The sequence below is a fragment of the Eupeodes corollae genome, chromosome 2, assembly GCF_945859685.1.
Source record: "Eupeodes corollae chromosome 2, idEupCoro1.1, whole genome shotgun sequence".
Taxonomy (NCBI): domain Eukaryota; kingdom Metazoa; phylum Arthropoda; class Insecta; order Diptera; family Syrphidae; genus Eupeodes; species Eupeodes corollae.
Genome location: NC_079148.1, coordinates 85,011,766 through 85,036,174, shown reverse-complemented (window position 1 = coordinate 85,036,174; position 24,409 = coordinate 85,011,766). Strand labels below are relative to the sequence as shown.

The following is a 24,409-nucleotide window of genomic DNA, read 5'->3' as shown; positions in this document are numbered from 1 at the left end:
CAGAGGTCTGGTAAAATTATTGTTTCCAGTGTCTTTGGTAAGGGCTCTTTTGAAAAACGTTTTGACGATATCACTTTGACTATCGTTTTACGAAAAGTTTTACTCTAACAAAATAAAAGAACAAATTATAAAAGAATATAAAAGTGGAATGACAGGAAAATATTCCATTCCAAAATCAGTCAGTCCCAAAAAATATATTTTTTGAGACGTATGCGAATTGTTCTTTCACTAACGGCACTTTTTTGGAGGGATTTAATTTCAAGCTCCAAGCTTTTAAGGGTTATTGCAGGAGCAATTTAGTTAAGTTTTAAAGTAAATATTTTTTAAATATTATATCTGAGGCTAACATTATAAGTTTAATTAGTTTTTTATGACGATTTGTAGCGGATGGTGTGAGCAGTACCATGCATCCTTGTCGGTTGTTGTTGGGTAGGATTAGGGAACGGATCCGGGGAGGGATTCCGGGCTTTTCCGGTTGCTTCAGCCTCTGTTATGCCGCGGGCCGGCGGTTACGTAAAAGGTTCCGAAAGATTTCTTCCTTGCAAAGAACGCAGTATGGTTTTTCAACGGTTGGGTCCGTTCTCTTGCATTGCCCTTCTTCGTGGGTTTCGCTGCATTTTACGCAGCGAGGGACCATCTTGCAGTTGGTTTTACATGCCCAAACGACTGGCATTTTCGGCATTGGCCTTGGCCTTAGTAGGCAGTTTCCTGTTGGGTGTGTTGGATGGTTGTTGTTGATGTTGTTCGTGGGCCTTGGTTGCTATTTCTTGAAATGCGGTTGTTTCCTCTTCAGAAAGCTTCTTATTCTTTTGGGTACCATTGGCAGTGCATGCCTGAGTACCTCCAGGAGAAGCTTCGTTGGTTGGTTCCATAACGTCGTCTGAAGTTGAGAATTCTTCAACAGGTGCAAATCGCTGCAGCATGATGTCCACTTCGTATCCGAACCTGGAAGCGAAGCCGGTCGACACCTCGGACCCATATTTGTGCCGCAGCACAGCAACTTCCCTCTCGATAGTGCTGAGAAGTTGTTCCTTGGCTGCCTTCAGGTACTCTCGTTGACCCATGAGAAACACACAATCGTTTTAATTTAGGGGTTGTTTTTATTAATTTGAATACACAAATTTTATCCGCGCACGTCTTCACAAACTAGGCACTGATGTTTTTTTTGTTCTATATTATCACAAAAAGAGCAGCCTTGCAGCAGAACACCACCCAAATGACTGAGTTTGACCGTGATCTATTATAACATACTTATAAACTTGTTATTGATTTGCTCCCTTCAAACTTTAATCGTTATAAATTATTATCACAAGAGCGAGGGATGTACAATGTACATCTGTAAGAAAATAATTATGCCGACCACTGTATGTATGTATGTTTTTATGTACATATGTATAATGTATGTATGTATATACATATGTATAAATGTATGTAAGTATATATGTATAATATGTACATATATGTGTGTATAGATATATATGCATGTATGTATGTACATAAATACATCGTATGTACATTTATTTTTATGTATATATGTATGTATGTACATATATGATGCATACGTACATACATATATACTTATTATTCCATATTTTCCTCTTCTTACAAGAAGGCCGCGTAAGATCCCAAGGCCTCGACAAGCTCAGTTGCCTGACTCTGTAAAAACTTAAATTTGCTAGGTTAAAATTATTATTTAAGTTTACTTCGAAACAAATTTGAAAGCGAATTTGCTAAGGGCTGTGTATTTAATATATACATACATTCAACGAAAAACCAAATTTAATCTTTTGTTTAAAAATTGTTTCCAAAATATGCTTTAAGCTTGCACTTTTTTTTGCAAAATATGGAACGCAAATATATGCAATATTTGTTCTGTATAAGTATTTCGTTTTAATTTTTTTTAATTGTTTGTGAGTTGATTTTTAAAGTATTATTAGATATTATATGCTAAATAAAGCTATTCTCAAACATTATTTTTCAATCGCACTTATGTATTCGGTTTTATATTTTCCTATAAAGAACGGACGAGCCAGGCTTTCGAGGAAGGTGTTGAAGGTTATTTAACAAGAAAACATGAGTGGGAGTCCACCACAAAGAAGGCTTCAAACCGATCATGGGACAAGGTAAGTTCGAAAAGTCATTAAAAATTATTTATTTTATTGATAAAACATTCTACATTGTATTTTTATTAAATTTTACACATAATTATAAAAAAATTACAAAAACCAAAAAGTAACAAAGTTACGAAAAGCTACGACAACTAAAAATATGAATACCTAACTTTTTAAGAGCAAGGACTTTACAGCTCTAAACCTGTTATTTTAAGAGTCAAAAGTTACCATCACCCCGCTTCTATAATGTTTTGATTAAAAGTAAAAATGTGAAAACGGTTGACAAGTTGTACCATAGCAATGTGGTAAAAGTTTTGGTAAAAGGTTCAACTAATTCACTTTTCAATACAGACAGATGGGAGGTAAACAAAGCCAATACAGCATAACAGTTCATTAAAGGAAATATCGTAGCTTTTGATAAAGCTTAAGATTAGTTCTCGGGAAGTACATCGTTTAATCATTAAGATTATTTTTTGTTGTGAGATTTGGAGAACGTGCTTAAAAAATTTCTTTCAGAAGTTTTTAAATTCTTAAGATAGCTTTACCGAAAGCAGTGTCAAAAATATCAATAACAAATGTGCGTGCCACTATAGATCGATGGCCACAATGTTAGTATTAAAGCTGAGGTCGATAGTTTTGAGTCCAAATACTTTTTTTAACTACACAAATATTATGGCCTAATAAATGAAACAACAATGAAGATCAAAGAGTGTACAATTTTGTGTTATAGATTTGTATTTGTGTAACAGAACTTATGGCACGACTATGTACAAATCAAATTAAAAAAAAAACAATTGGTATTTAAAAAAAATGTATAAATTGGTATGCACTTACATTACATACATAAATACTTAGGTAGATAACTATTCTTTTTTTTGGAGTGGAAGATCTTTTTTCTACCTCAAGGTAAAATTACAATATTTATTATAATTTGTTTTTTTTATTTTTTCGATTTCATGATTGTTCTTTTTTTTAATATTACTCTAAAATATTTTATAGTTTTCGAGAATTTAAATTAGTGTTGTCTTCAAGATAAAGCGAACAAAAAAAAAACTTTAGCTAAATCTAAATCTACATTATCGACTGTCGCTTTCGTGAAATTGCTAGTTTAAGAAAGTATGTACATATGTATGTAAAGGTGTTTCTACTTATTTCCCTATATTTAGGGTGTGGAATAATTATGTTGCTGAAAAAACTTTACGGATTAGTGTAAAGTTGACATGCTTCGCTTTAAATAACTAGATTCTTTGAGATTCATTGATGCTTCGGAGTTACCATCTACATGTTATATAAAATTCACCAAGACATTCGTTTGATTTTTCTGATTTTTGTATATATATTGTGGAAATATTTATACGAGTCTAAATAAGATGCCTGCCTGAATTTGTTTGCTCTGTTGAAGTGTTTACTGCATTCTTTTGTGGCCTTAATTGACTGTGTTTTACTTTTCTCCCTTATTTTTATAATAGGACATGGTGGAATCGGCTAAGGTGATAATTGACTATCATATTTTTGATAGTCAAATTGACTTTTACCGAGTTTCCCGTCTGTGCAAGATGATTCAACTAAAATCAATTCGATTGAACAATTTCAAATTATAATTTTTACAATTAATTGTTCGATTTTTATTACTGTCATTTATCAACAATAACCTTAGCCGATTCCACTCCAGGTTTCACAGATCATCGATGGCAGGTTAAAGGTGAATCTAAAACATACCCACTAATCAAACTGTTCATTTCATTATTTGGTTAGATGCACACATTTAAAGACACTTAGATTCAAAATCAACATAACACAACACAATTGCCTAAAGAATTAATTCTTTAATTTATAGAGTCAATTGTATTGACGATACAAAAATTAAAAATAAAGCCAACACATACAGAGTCGTGTTGTAGCATCTTTGAAAGCCAGAAATCAAGTTTTTTCGTCCCTATATCATTATACACCTGATTTTTGTAAATAATAGATGCGGGTAATATAACTTAAAATTGCGCTATAATTTGCCAAAATTTCAGTTTGTAGCTAGGCAACCCAAGCCCAAATTGTTATTTCAATTAATATTTTTAATACAATATTGGTCCTTCTACATTTCCTACGTCCAATTTCTTCACACTCGTCCTAAGCTGTCCCGGTACCCAGTCAAGCTAGGCCAGGTACTACTCCTGATGGGTAGTCCTAACAAAAACTAGTTATTCTACATTTCTTCACATCACTAGTACCATTCCTAATTTCACAACCTACTTCATAGTAATGAGATTTATTTTTATATTTATTTGATATTTAAAGCCATACAAACATGTTTAAATTAAAAAATAAAGTTAAAAGTCTCCATTCGCACTAGCAACTCAAAATAAGCGAAATCGAACTAACCTTAAATAAAAGGTTAATCTGCTTTGCCACGATTGTTTTATTAATTTATTTATTCAATCGTATCTCTACGTTTTCTTTCTTATTTATTATCTGAATATTTTATAAATAAATGTATTAAAAATATGTATATTTAATAAAAATTTTGCTTTTGTAGGTTTATTTAGTTGCCCGCGCAGGTCGTCTCACGTTCTATAAAGAACAAAAAGGTTACAAATCCAATCCAGAAATTACTTTCCGTGGCGAACCTAGTATGGACCTACAGGGTGCCTCTATTGACATCGCTAGCGATTACTTGAAGAAAAAACATGTTCTGCGAATAAAGTATGCCTTTAATCAATTTCCTATTAGTACAAGTTAATATAAACTTTCCTTTCTTTTTATAAAATAGGCTCTCAAATGGTGGAGAATTTTTATTACAAGCACATGATGACTCTGAAATGAGCCAATGGGTGAACGCGCTAAAAGCACAGAGCGACCAATTATCTATTGCTGAAGGCCGCTCCCAAACTCTTCCAGCGACATCGCAGAAGGATGAACCAAAACGCCGTTCATTTTTTACTCTTAAAAAGAAGTAATTAATTTAAAAATTAAAAGATAAATATACAAAAAGTATGAAACAAAAATTTAGAAGTTAAAACTATTTTTAAAAAACGAAATAAGTAAAATTAATTAATATTATAAATTTATTTATGGACCCTTCATATTTACTAAAAAAAATATCATTATATTTTATTGCCTTCCCAGCTGTCTTTTATTTTATTTTCTACTTTAAGAATAGCTCTTCAAGCGTATTAAAATACACATATATAAAAAAGCTATACAAATAGGTTTATAATTTAAAAACATGAACAAACATACAAAATATAGAAAAAGATATAAATAAATATTTATCTCCATCTTTCAACTAACAACTTTTTTTATTTTGCAATATTTGGGTTTTCAAGATTACATACAGTAAACTGTGCTGTGGTTTAGGATCGAACCAAGTCATTTTTATTAATTTTAAAACATATATATATATATTGGATCATAAAAAGAACAAAGGAATGTTTTATGGACCTTTAACAATCCAAGAAAATTAAGAAAACATGAAAGTAATTAGTGTACCACGTACACTAAAAAGGAAACCACTTCTTAAATATAACATTGTAGATAGGAGTTTTTCTTTTTTTTGTTATTTAAGATCTTTAGAAGACTTAAATAAGAAAGAGCTTCTAAAAGTAAACTGCGGTTCAAAATTTGTGTTGGTTAAAAGCTTAAAACAATATGTTTTTGCGAATAACGTATCAACATTTATTTTTCATTCACATTTTTTTTTAATTCATTAAATGTACATATATACAGAAAAAAAAGCAAACAATTTTAAAAATTTACAAATTGAAAGTGGTGTTGTGAGAACGATAAATGACTTAAGACTCATTGGTTGTTTAAAATATCCATGAAGCTGAAGATCGCTGTATTTTTTTAAATGGCAGACCACAAAAACCATCAATGATATTGGGAAATTTTAAACACCAAAATTCTAGGCACATATTTTTCAGTGCCGTTACTTTTAAACATTGTGATAAAACTCCATTAGATTAGAGACAAACACATACTTGAATAATACGGAGTGAGCAATGTTGTGATGAAGCTTTGAGTCGGGTGTCAAGTGCCGAAGATTGGGTCGTGCTAAGCGATGCGCTTATACATAAGGAAGCAGAACATTTTGACTTTATTTAGTTAGTCGTGGTTTATAGCTTTGTCTTAAGCAATCCACCATACTGTCACATCGTACAGTAAAATCAGTCTGATTTTGGATGTGTATAACCAATGCGTAATTCGCGGTGGTAAGCTCCATTTATTATCAATGGCTTTTCTGCAGGAGAAGAAAGCTACAGTAGCTTTTAAGACATTCTTGTATATTTAGTAAATAAGGCAGGTTTATTTCCTACAATTATAACTATGTACTAGGTTAGTAGCAAGGATATAACCACAAAGGAACTGACCTCTGTCGTTGATATTTGTTCTTTCTCATATGGTATGGTGAGCGTTGGCATCACTTCCAAAAATTATTTATTATTTCATCTACGATCTTAAAGCTTAACAGATTACATTTCAGTAAAAAAAATAAATATTATAAATGTACTTAACAATAAATAACAAATACTTAATATCTTAAGAATAAATAGTATAATACATTTTTAAATTTTTCTCTGGAGAGATATAAGTCAACATAATCATAAATTTTATTGAACTCTCTAATTGACCTTGAAATTGGTTCGGTACTTCCGTAGTTCGTTCTATGTCTGGACTCAAAAAGAAGAGATATTTCCCTCAATGGCCTCGTTGGAGCATATATACATACATATAAATGAGAGTAATTCTGGACATCATATGTGGCAGCAAAGAATATCCCGCACAAAAACAATATCATGAGTTGTTCTTCTGGCTCTCAGAGATTGCAATCCTAAAAAGCTTTGCCTAGCTTGGGAACAAGGATAGAAATTGCAGCGCATTTTGTAAAATACATATCTTGTAAAGCGATTCTGAACTCTCTGTATTCTATCTGATAAATTTTGTTGACAAGGATTCCAGATTACCTCCGCATATTTAAGATTTGGCCTGACCAGGGAAGTATATAATGATACAAGGGTGTATGGGTCGGAAAAATCAACGGAATTTCTTTTAATTAGCCCTACCATTGAGTTAGCTTTAGCAACAATCTCAACAATATGAAGAGAGAATGAAAATTTAGAGTCAAAAAGAACCCCCAAATCTTTCACTTTTAATGTTCTCTGAAGAGGCTTGGAATCAAGAGAATAGATAAACTCATAAGTAAGAATAATCGAGAGATGGAAATTATGAAGCACTTTTTTATATTTAGATTTAAACCGTTTAAGTTACACCAATGAGATAAATTATCCAGATCCTTTTGCAGCTTGAGACAGTCATCTGCACAAGTTACTTTTGAAAATAATTTGAGATCATCAGCATATATAAGACATTTGCTAAACTTGACATAGCTGATAATATCATCAATGAATAATATAAATAACAATGGGACAAGGTTACTACACTGAGGAACACCAGACGTACACTTGATTGATCTTGAAGTATATTCCTGAATCTTTATGAATGAAGAAATCCATTTCAGTAAGACTGAATGGATTCCAAAAGCATCTAGTTTAAGAAGCTATATGCTGTGGTTTACCGAATCAAAAGCTTTGCTGAAATCAGTATATATAGCATCAACTTGACCTCTAATTTCGATAGCATCAACAACAAACGATGAGAAACATGTCAAGTTTGTTATAGTTGACCTACCCGAAAGAAACCCATGTTGAGCACTATTTAAATATTCTTTCACAAGAAAATCAAGTTTGTTTTTGACTAAACTTTCAAAAAGCTTCGGAATTGCGGACAACTTGCAAATCCCCCTATAATTTTCAATATTATTTTTAGAACCCGATTTAAAAATGGGAATTAGGAGAGAAGATTACCATTCATCTAAAAATATCCCAGATGACAAAGAGAGTTCAAAAATTGTAAGCAACGGTGCACAAAGAGACTTAGAACATCTTTTTAATATTATGGCAGGGATGCCATCAACACCTGGATTCGAATTTGGCTTAAGAGAGTTAAATGCGCTTAAAACATCAGAGTATTCTAAATATATAGATCCAATATCAACCTTAGGGCCGTTCCGAGGAGGTTGAGGAAAGTTTGGATTGAAATTAGAATACACCGATTCAAAAAACTGGGCAAAAAGCTCCAGAGTTTTATGAACATCAGTGGATTCATCGCTATTGAAATTCATAGAATTTGGGATTCCAAGAGATTTCGATTAAAGTTTATAAACGACCAGAAACGTTTAGGATCGCTCTTTAAATCAAGCTCCAGGTTCAAGATATAGTTTCTGTGTGAGAATTTACTAAGCACCATAAAATCTTTACGAAATTTATAGAAAATATTTTTGTCGTCCGTACTATTTGATTTTTTAAAATTGGCGAAAGATTTATTTTTTAGATTTTTAAGATGAGCTAATTTGTTGTTATACCAAGGGGGTTTGGATCCATTCTTTTTGGTTCTACAAGGCACAAATAAATAAAAAGCATTAGTTAAGATGTACAAGAAATGATTAAAAGTATTCATAAAGTTTAAATTAAGAAACTCGGTATTCCAGTCAACATTGTCAAGGTAATTATTGAGTCCAATGAAATACGTTTTTGAAAAATTAAATGAATTGACATTGTGATCTACTGTTCTTAAATAACTGTAAAATTGTAATTCAATATATAGTTCTTTATGATGTATCGAATTGTTTAACAATGATAAAGGAACTATTTGATTAACTGATGCCTTAAATTCATCGTGATGAATAAATACTAAATCTAAAATTTTGAATAAATCATAACCAATTCTATTTACTTGATATAAATTAAGAGCATACAGGTGATCAATAAAGAAAATTTCAATATCTCTTTTTAAATTACTAGGTATATCGCCAATTACACACATTTTTTGCAAGTTGTTACTTAAGTTATTCACATAATCAATATTTTCCAAGTGCTTTTCGTAAATTTCAATATTACTTTTGGGCGGAATATAACTAATTATAAAATACATAAAAATACCTGGTTCAAGATTAATTGAAAAACAAATTTGTTCAACATCTGTGATTGGGAGAGTCACTAGTTTGCACGATATACAAGAGCGGCCAGCAGCACCACCTCCACGATCTTCTGCAGAGTTACAGCGGTCCTTTCGGAAAACCATGTATGAATTGTCAAATATCTCTGTGTCTAGGATTCCGCTCCATAGTCATGTTTTAACAATAATAATGATTTCATAATCAACATGACTTGACGCAAGAAATAAAGCAGACACTTCTGTTCGAACTCCACTGGCATTGTGATAATAAATCTTCAAAGAATTAGTATTTGCAGCATTTGATGGAGAAGCTTGACTTAGTGGATAGCTCATTGATTCTCCATCCCTGACAGGTTTTTTGGAATGAAATTAAATTCACGAATCTTAATTCCATATTGCCAAAAAGAAGAACTGAACACAGATTGTACATATTCTACAGAAATTACAATTTTAAATGAAATGAATTTAAGATTTGCTTCATTTCCTTTCTTTATTAGCTTGAAGCATTTGAAAACGGATTCATTCATATTCAAGTTGGTCGATTAGTATTTAGTTATGGATTCAGTCGTCGTGAACGGCGTACATTTTGAGAAGTGAAACCATTTTAAATTATTGTAGACAACAAATTCCGTATTTTGTACGCTTGTGCCCGAAATAACTTTTTTCGTTTTACGGATACCTTTTGTAGCAGCAAGTCTACTTCCAGAGGCAAGATTAGATGGTTAAGTTGAATTTGTATTAGCAGCAGCAGCGGCAGTAAAACCACAATTAACAGCATCAGCAAACGATATGACATCTGCGGCATCTTTAGAATTAACATGCGCATTAACGGCATGCACAACAGCATCAGAAACAGCAACAGCACAATCGGCAACAGAATAATCGGCCACAGCTACAGCAGCATCGGGAACCAAAGAAACATCATCAGCAGCAACACGATCGGCACAGCATCAGCAGCATCAGGAACCACAGCAACATCATCAGCAGCAATATCAGCAACAGTAGCAGAACCACCATCAAAAACATCAGCAAACGACAGAACACCTGCGGCACCTTTAGAATTAACATGCGCATCAACGGCATGCACCTCAGCCTCAGAAACCAAAACAACACAATCGGTATCATCATGAGAAACAACAATAACACCATCGGCAGCGTCATTGTTGTTAGTAGAATGAGCAGGAACTGCATTACCGTTAGCACCCATAGGCATATTAATTTTCTTCTTCTTAAGCGGTCCCTAGACTATCAATATTATTGTGCAATTTTTGATATTGTACAATATTATTGAGAGTCTAGGGCTCATATTGAAGGGTTGTGCAATATATTGTACGAAATCAAAATCCTTTTGATATTTATTGTGCAACCAAATTTATTGTATAGTCTATGGATGTGTTTGCGCAATATTTTGTCATTTGTTTTGATTTTTCGTAGTGAAAACATCTCCCTAAATTAAATGTCAAAATGGCAAACAATAATAATAAAAAAGAGGAACGCAAATTCATAGTGGAATTAATCGAAGTATATGAAACTTCCAACCAGTCCTTCATCCATCTGCGTTTGTTTTTTACTTTTTTTTTTTAATGAAATAACAAGAGCAATTGCCACACAACAATAATCCGTATCATCGAGCATGATGTTGAAGCACAAATAAAGAACTATCAAATGATTTATTGTGCGAAATATTGTTTAGTGTGGGGTACCAGTCAATAATATTGTGCAATATATTGTTCAATAATATTGATAGTCTAGGGACCGCTTTAATGATGGATTCATTATTACGAGTGTTAAGATTTGGAAACGATGATGACAAGCGAGCATTGTTTGCATTTTTTGTATTAGATGTGCTCGCCGCAGCAATACCAAGGCGAGAGAGCTTTTGTTGTTTGAAGACGAAAGACGAGATAAAGAAGATGATGAAGCAGTATTCTTGTTGACTTTTTTTTCAGTTTTGTGCTTTGGAGCTTCATCCACCCTAGGCTTACGTTGAATTCGAGTAGCACTGCGAATGTTCCGGCTGGCATTTAGGTTAGCATTTGGATCAATGCATTGGGATTGGGAGTCCAAAGGTTGAACATATTTACTGAACACGCTTAAACTCTCTTGCAAGAGTGCAAAGAGATCATTTATTTTTTGTATGCACAGGTCAATTCGACTATTTACACATTTATCGCACTTATAAAAAATGCCGTCTGTATCTATGATTGATTGTATCAGTTCACTAGATAATACACAACATTCACTATGTGATTGTAAACCGCATATCCCACACGATAGGTACATTTTCGTAGTTATGGGATTTAGGCATTTATAACACACAGAGCACATTGTTAAGCAAGTGACCCGATCTGGCGAGTGCAAAGTCGATGACTGATCTTGCGAGTCTGAGAATGAACCCACTCAAAAGAACTATATCTAGGCAGTCCTTAGTCTCCATAGAAGCCTGACTGTTGTGGACTTTTTGAAGCTTTTTATTCCTATTTTCGTAATTGAGCAAGAAAGGTGTACTCTCAGTAGTAGTATAGGGCCATTGTAACCAACCTTGACACTACTGTAATTAGGCATCGCTACCTTCCTATTCTCGTTGTCATCTGCAACAGAAGGGGGGTCATAGATAGTCACAGTTGCCTTCTCTGTGTTGGCCGCAGAAGATTCAGCAATAGGCCTTGAGGAGATACCGGTCTTGACAACGTCTTTTTTTGGTTCATATTTGGTCATCGAGAAAGGGATGTCCGTCTGTACAGAGATTTGCATTATACAGATAAGCTAGTAGCATGATGGTTAGTGCGTTGGACTATCATCCCAGAGGTCTTGGGTTCGATCCCTGCCTAAGCAACGGGTACTGCCCTTGCGAGGAATTGAAAAATTCTCCAAGAGTAATTCTTGTCATGAAAAGTGCTTTCTCAAAATTAGCTTTGCGGACAACAGTACTCGCACACAGCAATGGTTGAGAGTTGTAAGTCACTAGGCCCTATAGTTCTCAACGGACTGTTGCGCCACCTAATTAATTTTGATTTTATAGATAAGTTAATCTGGACTTCGCATGGTATCCAGATACTCTGTTAGTCACTGAGTAGTTTTTTGGAATTTGTCCCCCAGCCAGGCTGATCATCGGTATGGGTCGTTTAACATCCTAGATACAGCCCAATAGTGATAAGGTACAATTGGAAGGAAGAGATAGGGTGAGGTGTCAGACGATCAAAAAGTTTAGACCACTGTAATATCGGACCAGTGAATGGTACACACAAAGGAAGTACATATGCAAAAATAATTTTCCAAACTCTAGGTACGATATTTTTATTTTTTTCAAGTTTATAACGAAAATAATAAATTCCATACTGGTATGAATTATTTGATTTCTCATTTTTTTTTAAAATGATGTGCATTGACTTCTTGACTTTACAAGAGAGTATCGTAAAGTAACATTAGCATTACAAAATACACTTTTCATAGATGCAGGGCTTTGAAATACAAGGGTAGAATCGCGTAAGGCGATAGTTTTCTGTCACTGTTTTGATAGTGTTACCTAGCCTTAGAATTTCAAACTAACCAAAACCGGGTATCCCTAAAATATGTAACAAAAAGAAGGCAAACCTTACCTTCAGATAATAATCGTTGGAGATAATGAGGCGGTAAGGTAAAAATGTTGGTTAAGAATCTTAGGTTGAGTAGAGTTTCTATGATGCAACATTTCCGTTTATAAGAAAAGTTCAATCCGCTCTAAATTCAGAAGCGTGATATGGGGACTGGGATTCGTGTGTTGTTGAGTTAGAGAAACATCAACGGGTTAGGAGCCTTGCTAGGTTCTCAAGAATATACAATTGGGTAGTCCGCAGGTTAGCTTAGAAGCCTAGACTCTTTTCAAAAACCGAAAGCCTAAGAGAAGCATCCTCAAATAAAGTCACAGTCGTTCATATGACAAAAATTAAATTTCAAGTTTATAAGTTTAAATACCCACTTTGTTGAATAAAGTTTATAACTAAAGGTATCCTGAAGGATAGTTAAAAATTGATAAGGTTTTCTAAATAGGATCAATAGATAAAGAAACCCAACAGGATCACGTTGACGGACTCATCTTGAAAATTCAACACTTTTAAACTATAGAAGCCCGGTAGCCTAGTGGGTCCAGGCACCGACGCAAAGCAACGGAGAAACGCATTCTTCTGTTTGGCCTACATCATCTAAATATATTTTTATTTTTTATTCTAAATTTTAACTATTTTTGTTTTAACATTTAACAACTTTCATTTTAAACAAAATTTGTGGTGATAATAAGGTTTACTCAAATCTAAAAGTCTTTTGACAAGATACGTTTCGGGAAACGTTAAATAAATTTAGTTTAATTGTCTTTGTTTGAAGTTTACAATGAACATCTTATCTTATGACCCATATTAAACTATTCATGGACCCTAACCTTGCAGCAGCAGTGACCACTACAGCAGAAGAACGGGTAAGTCGATTTTCTTTCATTATATATGTAAATTTTAATTGAGTTTTCTCAAAGATTCAAAAAAAATCTTTCTTACTGTTCTGGGAACAGGGCAACCGAAATAAAAGACCGTTTTATTTTAATTAAAAACACTTTTATTCAAGCGTCAGATCCCTTACCGTTGGTCGGGGGAAATCATCGGCTATACGTTGATAAACTTGTGAAAAAACTAAACTAGAAAGAGATCTGGAGATCCCTTTTATATTATTAATATGCTAACGCAGCAAACCTTTGTTTGACTGCGGATGATGCAATGATTCAATATTGTCAAATACTTTTGATATCCATTTGATACTCTTGCACAAGGCTGAAGGCCAAGAAGTGCTGATATGCAATTTATGTTTATTATCGTTGCATCATCTTTGAAGAATTATTACAAAGTGTTTAATTGAATTTGAAGTCAAGATTTTGCGTGGGTTTATCTTTGTTTGAAATTTGTTGGGGCGCACAAGTGTGCTTGGATATAACATGTACATATACATATATGTATGTAAATGATTAATAGTGCGGGTAAACAAAAGTGTTCTTAAAAACGAAAAGAAAAAGGATATGCTTACACAAGTAGCTTCAAATAAAGAGGGGAGTTGTAATTTTTAAAGGGAGCAAGTAAAAGAGATCTTGAAGATCCAATTTTTTTTTAATAAATCGGAGACGATTCTTTTCGAATCAATCAGATTTTGACTAGATAGGCGTATGATGGCCACATACGATTAATTTTGTTTGTTAAAATAAATTAAATTTGTTTGTTGTAATAAATTAATTTGTTTGTGAATTTAAATTGAATTTTCGCTACATGCATACACTTTGTGAGTTAAAATTAAAGCTTTTACTATTTAATATTTTAAATAAAACTTAAAACCACAAAGATGATGGTTTAAGTTTTTTTGCATAAGGGGATGAGAGATTGAGGGGGAAATGAAGAAGAAAGGGTAAGGAGAAGAAGCAGAGAAAGACAACCAGGTAGGAAGGGTGAAGCAAATATCTCGCGCATCACTACCTCCGGAATGCTAGACTGGCCCGTTGAGCTTAGGGTTTAATTATGCCAGTCACGACCCCACACAGGCAAAGCGGCACGTTACAATAGTTAAGTTTGCTTATCATCTCTTCTTTGTACTGCGTGAGGTGATCACTAAAAGTTTATGATTACTTGGCAGCACTTATGTACGAATTATTATTGGTATGTTCAATACCAATTCTGTGCGATTCATTTGCAAACTGAAATAATATGATGTCAAAACCCATAGGAAAAAAAACACAAGTTTGGAAACTTGGTGAAATTTTCAAGCTATCAAACAGGCTTAAATGTCATTTCGATCAGCTGTTATGTTTTATTTTGATTTTTCTTTTCAATTGTTTTGTGCTGAAAATATTGTTCCTTTTAAAATATAAGTATGCTCCTTTTTCAATTGTTGTAAATTAAGTAAAAATGTTTGTTTTCGTTAAGGACTCTCTTTCATTGAAGCAAATCCCGAGCTGGCGAGATAATAAAATGTCTTGTGATGCTCTGGGCAAACATTCTAAAGAATGCAATTTGAGAAGCTGGAGAGGTCCTTAAACACACATTCATATTGTTAGTTAAAGCTTTTAAGAAATAAATAATAAATTACGGTTCGGAAATATAAAACAAAAAAAATTCACTGAAAACAAAAAATCTATTAAGCAATCTGGTGGCGGCCATTTGACTTAAAGCTGCTCGATGAAAGCGAGGAAGCTATAGTTGCAGCTTGTAGGATGGAAGCTGCAGTGCCAGGCATTATAAGAGGCCTAATTTCGGCACCACACCCTGGACACAAAAGGTAGTTAAAATTTCTTGCATGTTCAACAAAGCATTTTCTTTTTCTATAAAACCAGAAAATAATGAAACGGACATTAATGGCATTGAACGTCTTTTGGACAAGTTAACATCTACTAAAAGATCGACTTCCCCAAAAAACACACCACAATAAGAAAATAAAGTGGATGATGTTATTAAAAAAACAATTAGACCTGCAGGAACATTTCTTTTCCAAACAATTATAGGCTTAAAATAAAACCAACAAAACTCTTGTTAAGATACGGGATGCAGTTATACAACTGGGACATATCCGGGAAAAGGAATCCAAAAGACCTCATTCTTTTAAAAAGAGGAACTTGAAATAAGGAAGAATGAGTTGGAAATTGCAAAAATCGCCAACGATTTGAAACTTTTAGAGCTAAATAACACTGCTTAGCCTTAAAACTACTTTGGAATTTTGTTTATTGTTTGTTTCTTAAATGAAAAGTTATTGAAAATAATTGTTTTCTTGAGTTTTTTTTTAAATTTATTTCGCTTGGCATAATTTTTATTGAACTAATTATTCGTATACAAATCATCCCTTATACCATCACGGATTCTTTTGGCTGCTGTACTTCAAGAGAAAGGGGGGAAACACCTCGGGCTCGGGATTTTCTAGGGGCCCGTAAAATTGAAAGCAATGATAAGTTTTTTTTTTTTTCAATACACTATATTCATCATCAACATACCTGTTCCCACTTATTTTTAGGGGCCTGACCATTTAAAATCGTTCATGCTTTCCCAATCGCATATTATCTTACAATCTATCACTCACAAGCTTGCCAATTATTATTGGATTACATTTTTGTGCATATTTAATGGGCAACTCTGAACTATTGAAAGAAAGTTATAATAAACTGTTTCTCTTTTCTTATTTAATTAAACGTACATTTCCAATTTATTTTATTTTAAAAATTTATAATAATATTTGGGTTTCTGTTTTTATAAAGTTTTTTTTTTTATTATTTCCGTTAATTCCAACCAATTTCATGCTATTCGTAATTGAAATCAGAACGTACCATATCAGTAGGCATAAACTTTGAAATAAAAATGGTAAACATGGGGTGCCCGAGATTTGTCTGTCCCGGGGCCGGAATTCCTCTCGACGGCCCTGTCTTCAGCTGCAGGTACAGGAAGTCCATGGTTTTTTTTTTTTAATTAGTTTAGGTTAGTTTATTCATCAAACAGAGATTACACTAATCATCTTACATACTACTTAAAATTAAAATTAAATTAATATTTAAACAAAGCAAAAAATAAATAAATAAATACATTTCAATCAATATTTAGGAAATGGAACACAAGTTTATTTTTTAAGGTGACTCTATTAAAATGGAAATCAAAGTCTATTACATGAGAGACAGAATTGGTTTCCCTAACACAGCGAGTTATAGGTTCATTAACTGCGTAATTAACCCTATGGTAACTTACGTGGAATAGATCATAATCTCTTAGTTAACGAGAGGGAATATTTAACTCAATTAAAGATAGAAGGTATGGGCAGTTGATATGATGCGACAGAATATCACACGTCGATTTTCAAGTGACTCTAAACCGATAAGTTTGCATCTCGAGCATATGAAGGAGTTTCAATATTCCATCCAAGATTACATACAACAAACCTAGTGAAATTCTTTTGGACTCTTTCAATTCTTAATGAATAAATTCTATAGTATGGGTTCCAAACAACACAACAATATTCTAAAATAGATCTTACGTATGCTGTTGAATTTCTTTTAATAAAACCAAGTATGGAGTTAGCTTTGGCAGCAATATATTCAACATGTTTGATAAAATTGAGTTTGAGGTCATAAACAACACCAAGATCTTTCTTTTCATTGACTCTTTCAAGAACACTACAGCCCATTTTATAATCCAAAAAAGTAGGACAGTAAAAACTATAGAATGAAAAACATTGACATTTTGAAACGTTTAAAGATAATTGATTTTTCTTTCACCATTCAACAAGCTTGTTAAGGTCTCCTTGCAAGCGGAGGCAATCATCAGTTTGTTGTATGCATCTATAAAACTTAAGATCGTCAGCAAATAAAAGTCTAAGAGAATTATGAAAAATATCTGGCATGTCATTAATAAAAATAAGAAAGAGTAAGGGTCCCAGGTGACTACCTTGAGGGACTCCTGATGACACATGTACAGGATTAGAGAGAACATTACCAATGGAAACAAATTTAGATTTCAACCATTGCAAAATATTTGAATGAAAACCAATGTTTGATAGTTTGTTCAGTAGAATAGCATGGCTGACTCTATCAAAGGCCTTTGCAAAGTCAGTATAGATGACGTCAACCTGATACCCTGCCTCAATTTTATTGAGAACATAGTTTGTGAAAATAGAAAGGTTGGTAGTTGTCGACCTGCCCGATACAAAGCCATGCTGGAAAGGCGATATTACTTCCTTAAGCAAAAATGAAAACTTATCACACACAAGTTTTTCAAAAAGTTTTGGAATGGTGGACAGTTTGCAGATTGGACGGTAGTTAGATATTTCCTGTTTGGGTCCTGCTTTATGAATAGGAATTATGATAGATAGAAATTCACCTTTAGAAAGAGAGAGATTAAAAATATAAGAAAGAGGTTCATTTTTAAGACTATTGGAGCCACTCCATCTGGACCCGGACGATTGTCATTATTCACATTTAAAAGTGCTTCTTCAACTTCAGACTTGCTTATAACTACTCTTCCAACATTGATCGCAGTAACCGGATTGTCGTTGTCATAAACAGATTGTTGGTGATCAATGGTACTTGCATAGTTTGATTCAAAGTATTCAGCAAACAAATTACAAATCGTAGTCAAATCAGAATAGGTAGAACCTTTATACTGCATATTTTTTGGAATTCCACTGCTTTTTTTGTTGTTTTTAATGAACGTCCAAAAGCATTTACTATTTAATTTTACACTACTTTCAACTGAGATAATATACATTTTATATATTAACTTGTTAAGAATATTGAATTCCCTTTAAAGAGTTATTAGGTAACATTCGGGAAAGCTTATATGCTTTGTTTTTTTTTGTTACTTAAATTAAAAAGTCTTTTATTGAACCATGCAGGTTTTGAGTTAACGTGAACTTTAGTTTTAGGCACAAACATACCAACAGCACAATTCAAAGAATCAATTAAATATTTATAAGAACTCAATAAATCAAACTGATTTAGTATGTTGCCATGAAATACTCGACATATAACTCACTATGTTTTGAAAATTAGCTTTTTTATAATTAAATATAAAATTATTATTATTACATTTACTAACTTACTTAAGGTGGCGCTAAAGTCCTGTGTGCACTAGGGCCTCACCTAACAAACTTCTCCATCTAGCTCGGTCCCTAGCTAGATGTCTCCAGTTTCGCGCTCCAAGTTGGGTGAGGTCACCTTCCACTTGTGCGCGCCACCTGATCCGCGGTCTTCCTCTACTGCGCTATCCTGTGGGTGCGGATTCGAAGACTTTCCGAGAAAGATAGTGCCTCTAGTGTTGACGTGTGAGCTCTGCACTATTCTTTTAAGCACGATGTTAAAAAAATCGCATGACAGCGCATCACCTTGTCTAAAACCTTTATTGACATCGAAAGGTTCTGTTAAGTTGTTTCCAACCTTTATGGAGCAGCGTGAATTCTCCATGGTCATCCTGCACAAACGGACGAGATTGGCAGGGATGCCAAAACTAGACATGGCTCTATACAGCTCGTCCCTGTAGATGCTGTCGTATGCGGCCTTGAAATCGATGAAAAGATGGTGAGTGTCGATTTGGTGTTCTTGAGTTTTTTTTCAGGATCTGCCGTAATGTGAATATTTGATCAACTGTGGACTTTCCTGGTCTAAAACCCCACTGATAAGGTCCTATCAGGTTGTTGACGATGGGCTTTAGACGTTCACATATTACGGCAGAGAAGATTTTATAGGCGATGTTAAGTAGACTTATTCCTCTATAGTTGGTGCAGTTTAGAGGGTCTCCTTTTTTCAGGATCGGGCAAACAATACTGAGGTTCCATTCATCGGGCATACTTTCTTCCGACCATATCTTACAGATAAGTTGGTGCATGCTCCTAACCAACTTATCTCCAGCTGCTTTAATAAGCTCCGCATTCAAGCCATCCGCTCCAGCGGCTTTATTAGACTTCAACTTAGATATGGCAATCTTTACTTCGTCTAAGTCAGGAGGATGGGATTGTTGGCTTTCGTCGTCTATATTGAATGGATCATCTTGCCTGACAGCGGAATTCAGTTTTTCGTCGCCGTTATACAGTCTGCAGAAGTGTTCCTTCCATATCCTCAGCATTGACTGCGGTTCCACTATGATATTTCCACTTTCGTCTTTGCAGCCTTCGGTTCTAGGTTTATGTGCCTGTGAATTTCGTTCCACCTGTTCATAAAACTTTCGAACCTGCTTTTATACCTCTCAACATCTTCGACCGCACGTTTCTCATGCCCTCTCTTTTTCCTTCTGAGAAGTCGGCGTTCCTCTCGCCTCTTCTGCTCATAGAGCTCACGAGCAGCTCTCGTCATTTTATGCAGCGCCGCTTTGCGTGCCTGTTGTTTGGCTGCATTTGCCTGCCGACATTCCTCATCAAACCAGAGGTTCCTTGTTGGTGGCTGTTTGAAACCCAGCACATCAGAGGCGGCTTCTCTAATTGCATCTTGGCAATGTTGCCACTGGTTTTCGATACATTGTGTTGGCGGCAGAGAACTTCGAGAGAGGTTACTTGTAACTCGGTCGGAAAAGGATTTGGCGTACTCTGGCGATTGTAGCCGTTCGACGTTGTACCTTCTCCCAGCACCTCCCTGTTTTGCCTTATTACTACATTTAGAATACTCGAAAAATTCAAAATTAATAGATAAAGCAATATGGTGAACAGAGTTGGGAAATATCGGATATAAACATTGACTAACTTGTATTTCTAATTCTTTATCAAAAAAAACAAGGTCGAATATGCGATTAAAATTATTTTTACAGCTTTTAATTTGAACTAAATCATAACTTATGAATGAGTCACTAACTTCCGACTAATAGTTATTTTTAACATTATAAGGTATAAGTTGTAAGTCATCAAAGTCATCAAAGTCATAAACCCAATCAATGAATGGTAAATTAAAATCTCCAAGTATAATAACATGCTGATTATCTTTTAACTTAGATAAATAGTAATGACAATTCTGAACATGCAATTTATAAATATCTATTGAACTCCTAGGAGGAATGTAGCACAAAATTATAAAAATATCGACTTGGTGAGCAATGCTGACTTTGACTATTAATTGATCGATATCACACAAAAGTTGAGAAGAAGAAGAATGCAAAAACATTTGTACACAAGAGAACTTGAAGCGTATTGCAAGCATTACACCTCCCCAGCGTTACCACTTCTCAAAAAAAGTGGAAGTAGATTTTAGGAAAAAAGTGAAGTAGATTGAGAAAAATGGAAGTAGATTTCAAAAATTAACTTTTTCATATTATTCTACATATTTTTAAATTATATTATTCCAATAAAAAAGTAGAAAAAAATGTAATTATTTAAGGCTTCATATCATATTATTCAATATGTTAATGTAACATTTCTTAAATTAAATCTTGGTTGTTAGCAACGAAAAAGCAAAGATTGGGCTCGTGTTGGTCATATCAAATGACTTTAGGATGTTTTTATTGCAAAGGACGAGTTCTTCAAGAAATGGTTATTGTGATCGTAATACAATTTTAGTACATCAACAAACCTTTTATCTTTGTTTTTGGACAACTTGAAAATATCTTTTCATATTGAAAATAAACAATCAAATCCAAAATAAGACTAGGGCCCAACTTAAAACATTAACAAACAGACAAAAATAAAATGCACGACTAGTTCGCTTGAACTCGCTCATGTATTCAAAAATGTCTGTGTAAAACTATTTCCTGTAAAAAATAATAACCCATTTTCAAGAAATCAAATTTCGAAAAAATAATATTTGTTTTTAAATTAAAAATAAAAACAATGATATTTTTGACAAAAAAAATAGTTTAGTTGTTGAGAAAACTTAAAAAAAAAATAACGGTTCTAGCTGGGATGGGATAGCCTTTATATATATTTTTATATTGAAAGAAGCTAAAATAAGAAGAATACAAATTTTAGCAAGAATTTAAAAAAATTTATCAGTTTGTTTTTGAAAAAAAAATCGAGTTATCGATTTTTGACCGTACAAATTTGTATTGAATCTACTGTTAGTTTTAGTTTGCAAACATCGGGGCCACTTTTTTCGTCTTTTCTACCATCGTAATGTCATGTTTGATTAAAATCTCGAATTCGAATTTGTTTTCGAATGCAAAACTTGCCATACAGGCCCTATATGTATGATAGATAAAGATATTTACAAAATCAAACTATGTAAATTTGTTATTAAAAGATCGATAAGCTTTGAAAACGTCGTTAAGGATTGTTTGAAAACGAAACAAAAACAATAAATAATTTTCGTCTATTGAAAAGTGAAACGATGAGAATTGGGGCATTATTTTCTAAAATCAAGTCGTTGTTATTGAAATACGGCCTAGACATTTTCAACAGCTTTTTTAACTAGAAATTATGATAAAGGTCCTTCTAGGCCCTTTCATGTATGATGAAAATGACAAAAGGGTTACACTAGAATACATTATATAAGACGTTACTTCACTGTAAATGCAAATTATCAAGCGATTTTTAATTTTAAATTTAATTATAAGAGATTCGAATTCACAACTGACTGCGAAGGAAGTTAGTCTACGACTGGAACATTACGGTCTGGTTCAGTATGTGGCACAGCAGCATATTTTGTGCAATGCAGCACATACAGTAATCACTTCCACTACTCTTATCGGCTTGTATCCTAAATTGCCTTTTTCCAAAATTATACGCCATCAACCTTAACTAAAAGAATTGAACAAACTTTTAAAGCGACCTCGTCTCGTTTTTTCGAAATTGTAATCAGAGATCTGTCAAACTGAAATCAAATTCTAAATCATTTCATTACTTTGATATTCAACAAATGTGTTTTTATTAAATTATTACCAAATAAATAAATTATTAAAATGATAAGTGTATTAAAACACAAGCAGCGATAGTGATAATGATGAAGACGGTAGAGAGCGAAATATTGCAAATGCACAATTAATTGTACAAATAGGACAGTGAAATTCGCTTTGACTTATGTAAATATGTAAGTTAACACGACACCTTGCACCTTATCACCCACCTATTCCCAATCCAATTCCAAGAATTGTTGAAAGCAAAATATTGTTTCTATTTTTGTTAATTAAGCAATAACTTCTATTTTGTTAACTTAAAATAATATTACTAATCAATTATTGTATTATAATTTTGTCAATTTAGCAAATATAAAAGCAATAAGTAAAATACTTTACATTTCTTGGAAACCAAGAAATTATATGTTTTTTGTTAATTAAGCAATAATTTATATTTTGTTTATTAAGCAATTATTGGAAATATTGTATTATTATAAATATAGGAGAGAAATAAAATAAAGCTTCACTTTTTAGTCAACCACGAAACAAATTGTGTTTTTTTTTAAATCGTGTGGCAGTACACGCGATAACTGGCGCCCGAGCAACCAATACCCGAATTAAAGTGCTAAGATTCCTGATTAATAGTGACTGTGAAAATAAGGTGCAACACAAGAACCACCTACGGTTAAAAAGTGATTTTTAAGAAATTACTATAAAGTTAATTTGAAAGGAATCAGTGAAAGGTGCAATATTCAAATTGACCTACAAATTAGTGCTTCGCGTAAAAACTTAATTTTTGTGAAAGGTGTAAACTTAAGAACCACCTAACAAACTGTATTTTTACGCAATTACAAATAACTCTGTGAAAGGTGTAAACGTAAGAACCGCCGTACAGAAAATTATAATTAAATCAGTGTAAGCGCAACATTAAAACTGCCGGAAAACTACAAACCTATAGTGCTTCGCGCAAGAACTTAAATTTTGTGAAAGGTGCTAACTTAAGAACCACCTAACAAACTGTATTTTTACAAAGAACTCTGTGAAAAGTGTAAACATAAGAAACACCATTCAGAAACTTTTAAAAAACAGCCCGAAAACTACAAAATAAGTTCGTGTCTCTTACACAAAGAAGGAAGATTTAAAGAAACTCTCCAAGATTGCATCAAACAGTGGAAGAACCCGTTCCCGAGTATCCAACGAAAAAAGGACTAAACGGAATCCCGGCGATGCTGCTATTTTTGTAAGGAATTAAAAATATTTCCTATATTTTATAAAAAATATATTATCATACTATATTATATTTTATAATAATTTTATCATTTATAAACTCCAAACAAATTAAAACAAATATACTTTATACAAAAACTATATTATATTTCATAATAATTATATCATTATATTTTATATAAACTTCAAACAAATTAAAAAACAAAAAATATACTTTATAAAAAAAGAAAAATTTAAAATAAAAAAATCATATCGAATTCTTTAAAGCTATTAGGCAAATAGATATTTGTGCCAAAATCAAAAACAAAAAAAGTCATTTAAACGAAAAAATATAAATTAAAATTGTATAGGATCACATATCTGTCATCTTTTCCCATTCCCACATTCCTCCAACTATCATGTCTGAAATTGAACATTTAAATGAACTTGTTAGGCAACTAACAGGGGCTGTTAATGCCCAAATCGAACAAATTAAATTAATAAATAATAGACTGAGTCAAGTGGAGAGTAGGGTAACACCACCTCAAAACTTAAACAATAACCTTTCTCTTCCAAGAACGGAACAAGACCTTATCGAAATAAGGAAACTTCCGGACTGCGTTAGGGATCTCCAAGTCTTTGATGGCAATGCCGTCCAATATATTTCATGGGTCCACAGTGTGGAATCCATATTAAAAGACTATGAGATTGTAAAAACAAAACCAATATATAGAGCCATCTTACAACACATACGACATAAAATAAGAGGTCCAGCCGATGCTGCCCTCGTTTCGT

At 33.2% G+C, this 24,409-nt stretch overlaps 1 protein-coding gene across 5 annotated transcripts in view; it reads left to right on the top strand.

The window, feature by feature from the left end:
• LOC129946136 (spectrin beta chain) overlaps positions 1 to 5,391 on the top strand; it is a 42,143-nt gene extending 36,752 nt beyond the window's left edge. For all 5 annotated transcript variants that reach the window (XM_056056190.1, XM_056056193.1, XM_056056191.1 and 2 more), the window contains 3 exons: positions 2,020 to 2,123; positions 4,642 to 4,808; positions 4,876 to 5,391. In XM_056056190.1, the coding sequence (XP_055912165.1) occupies positions 2,020 to 2,123; positions 4,642 to 4,808; positions 4,876 to 5,062 (458 nt within the window). In that variant the 3' untranslated portion in view covers positions 5,063 to 5,391. The remainder of the gene's footprint in view (positions 1 to 2,019; positions 2,124 to 4,641; positions 4,809 to 4,875) is intronic.
• The last annotated feature ends 19,018 nt before the right edge of the window (positions 5,392 to 24,409 follow it).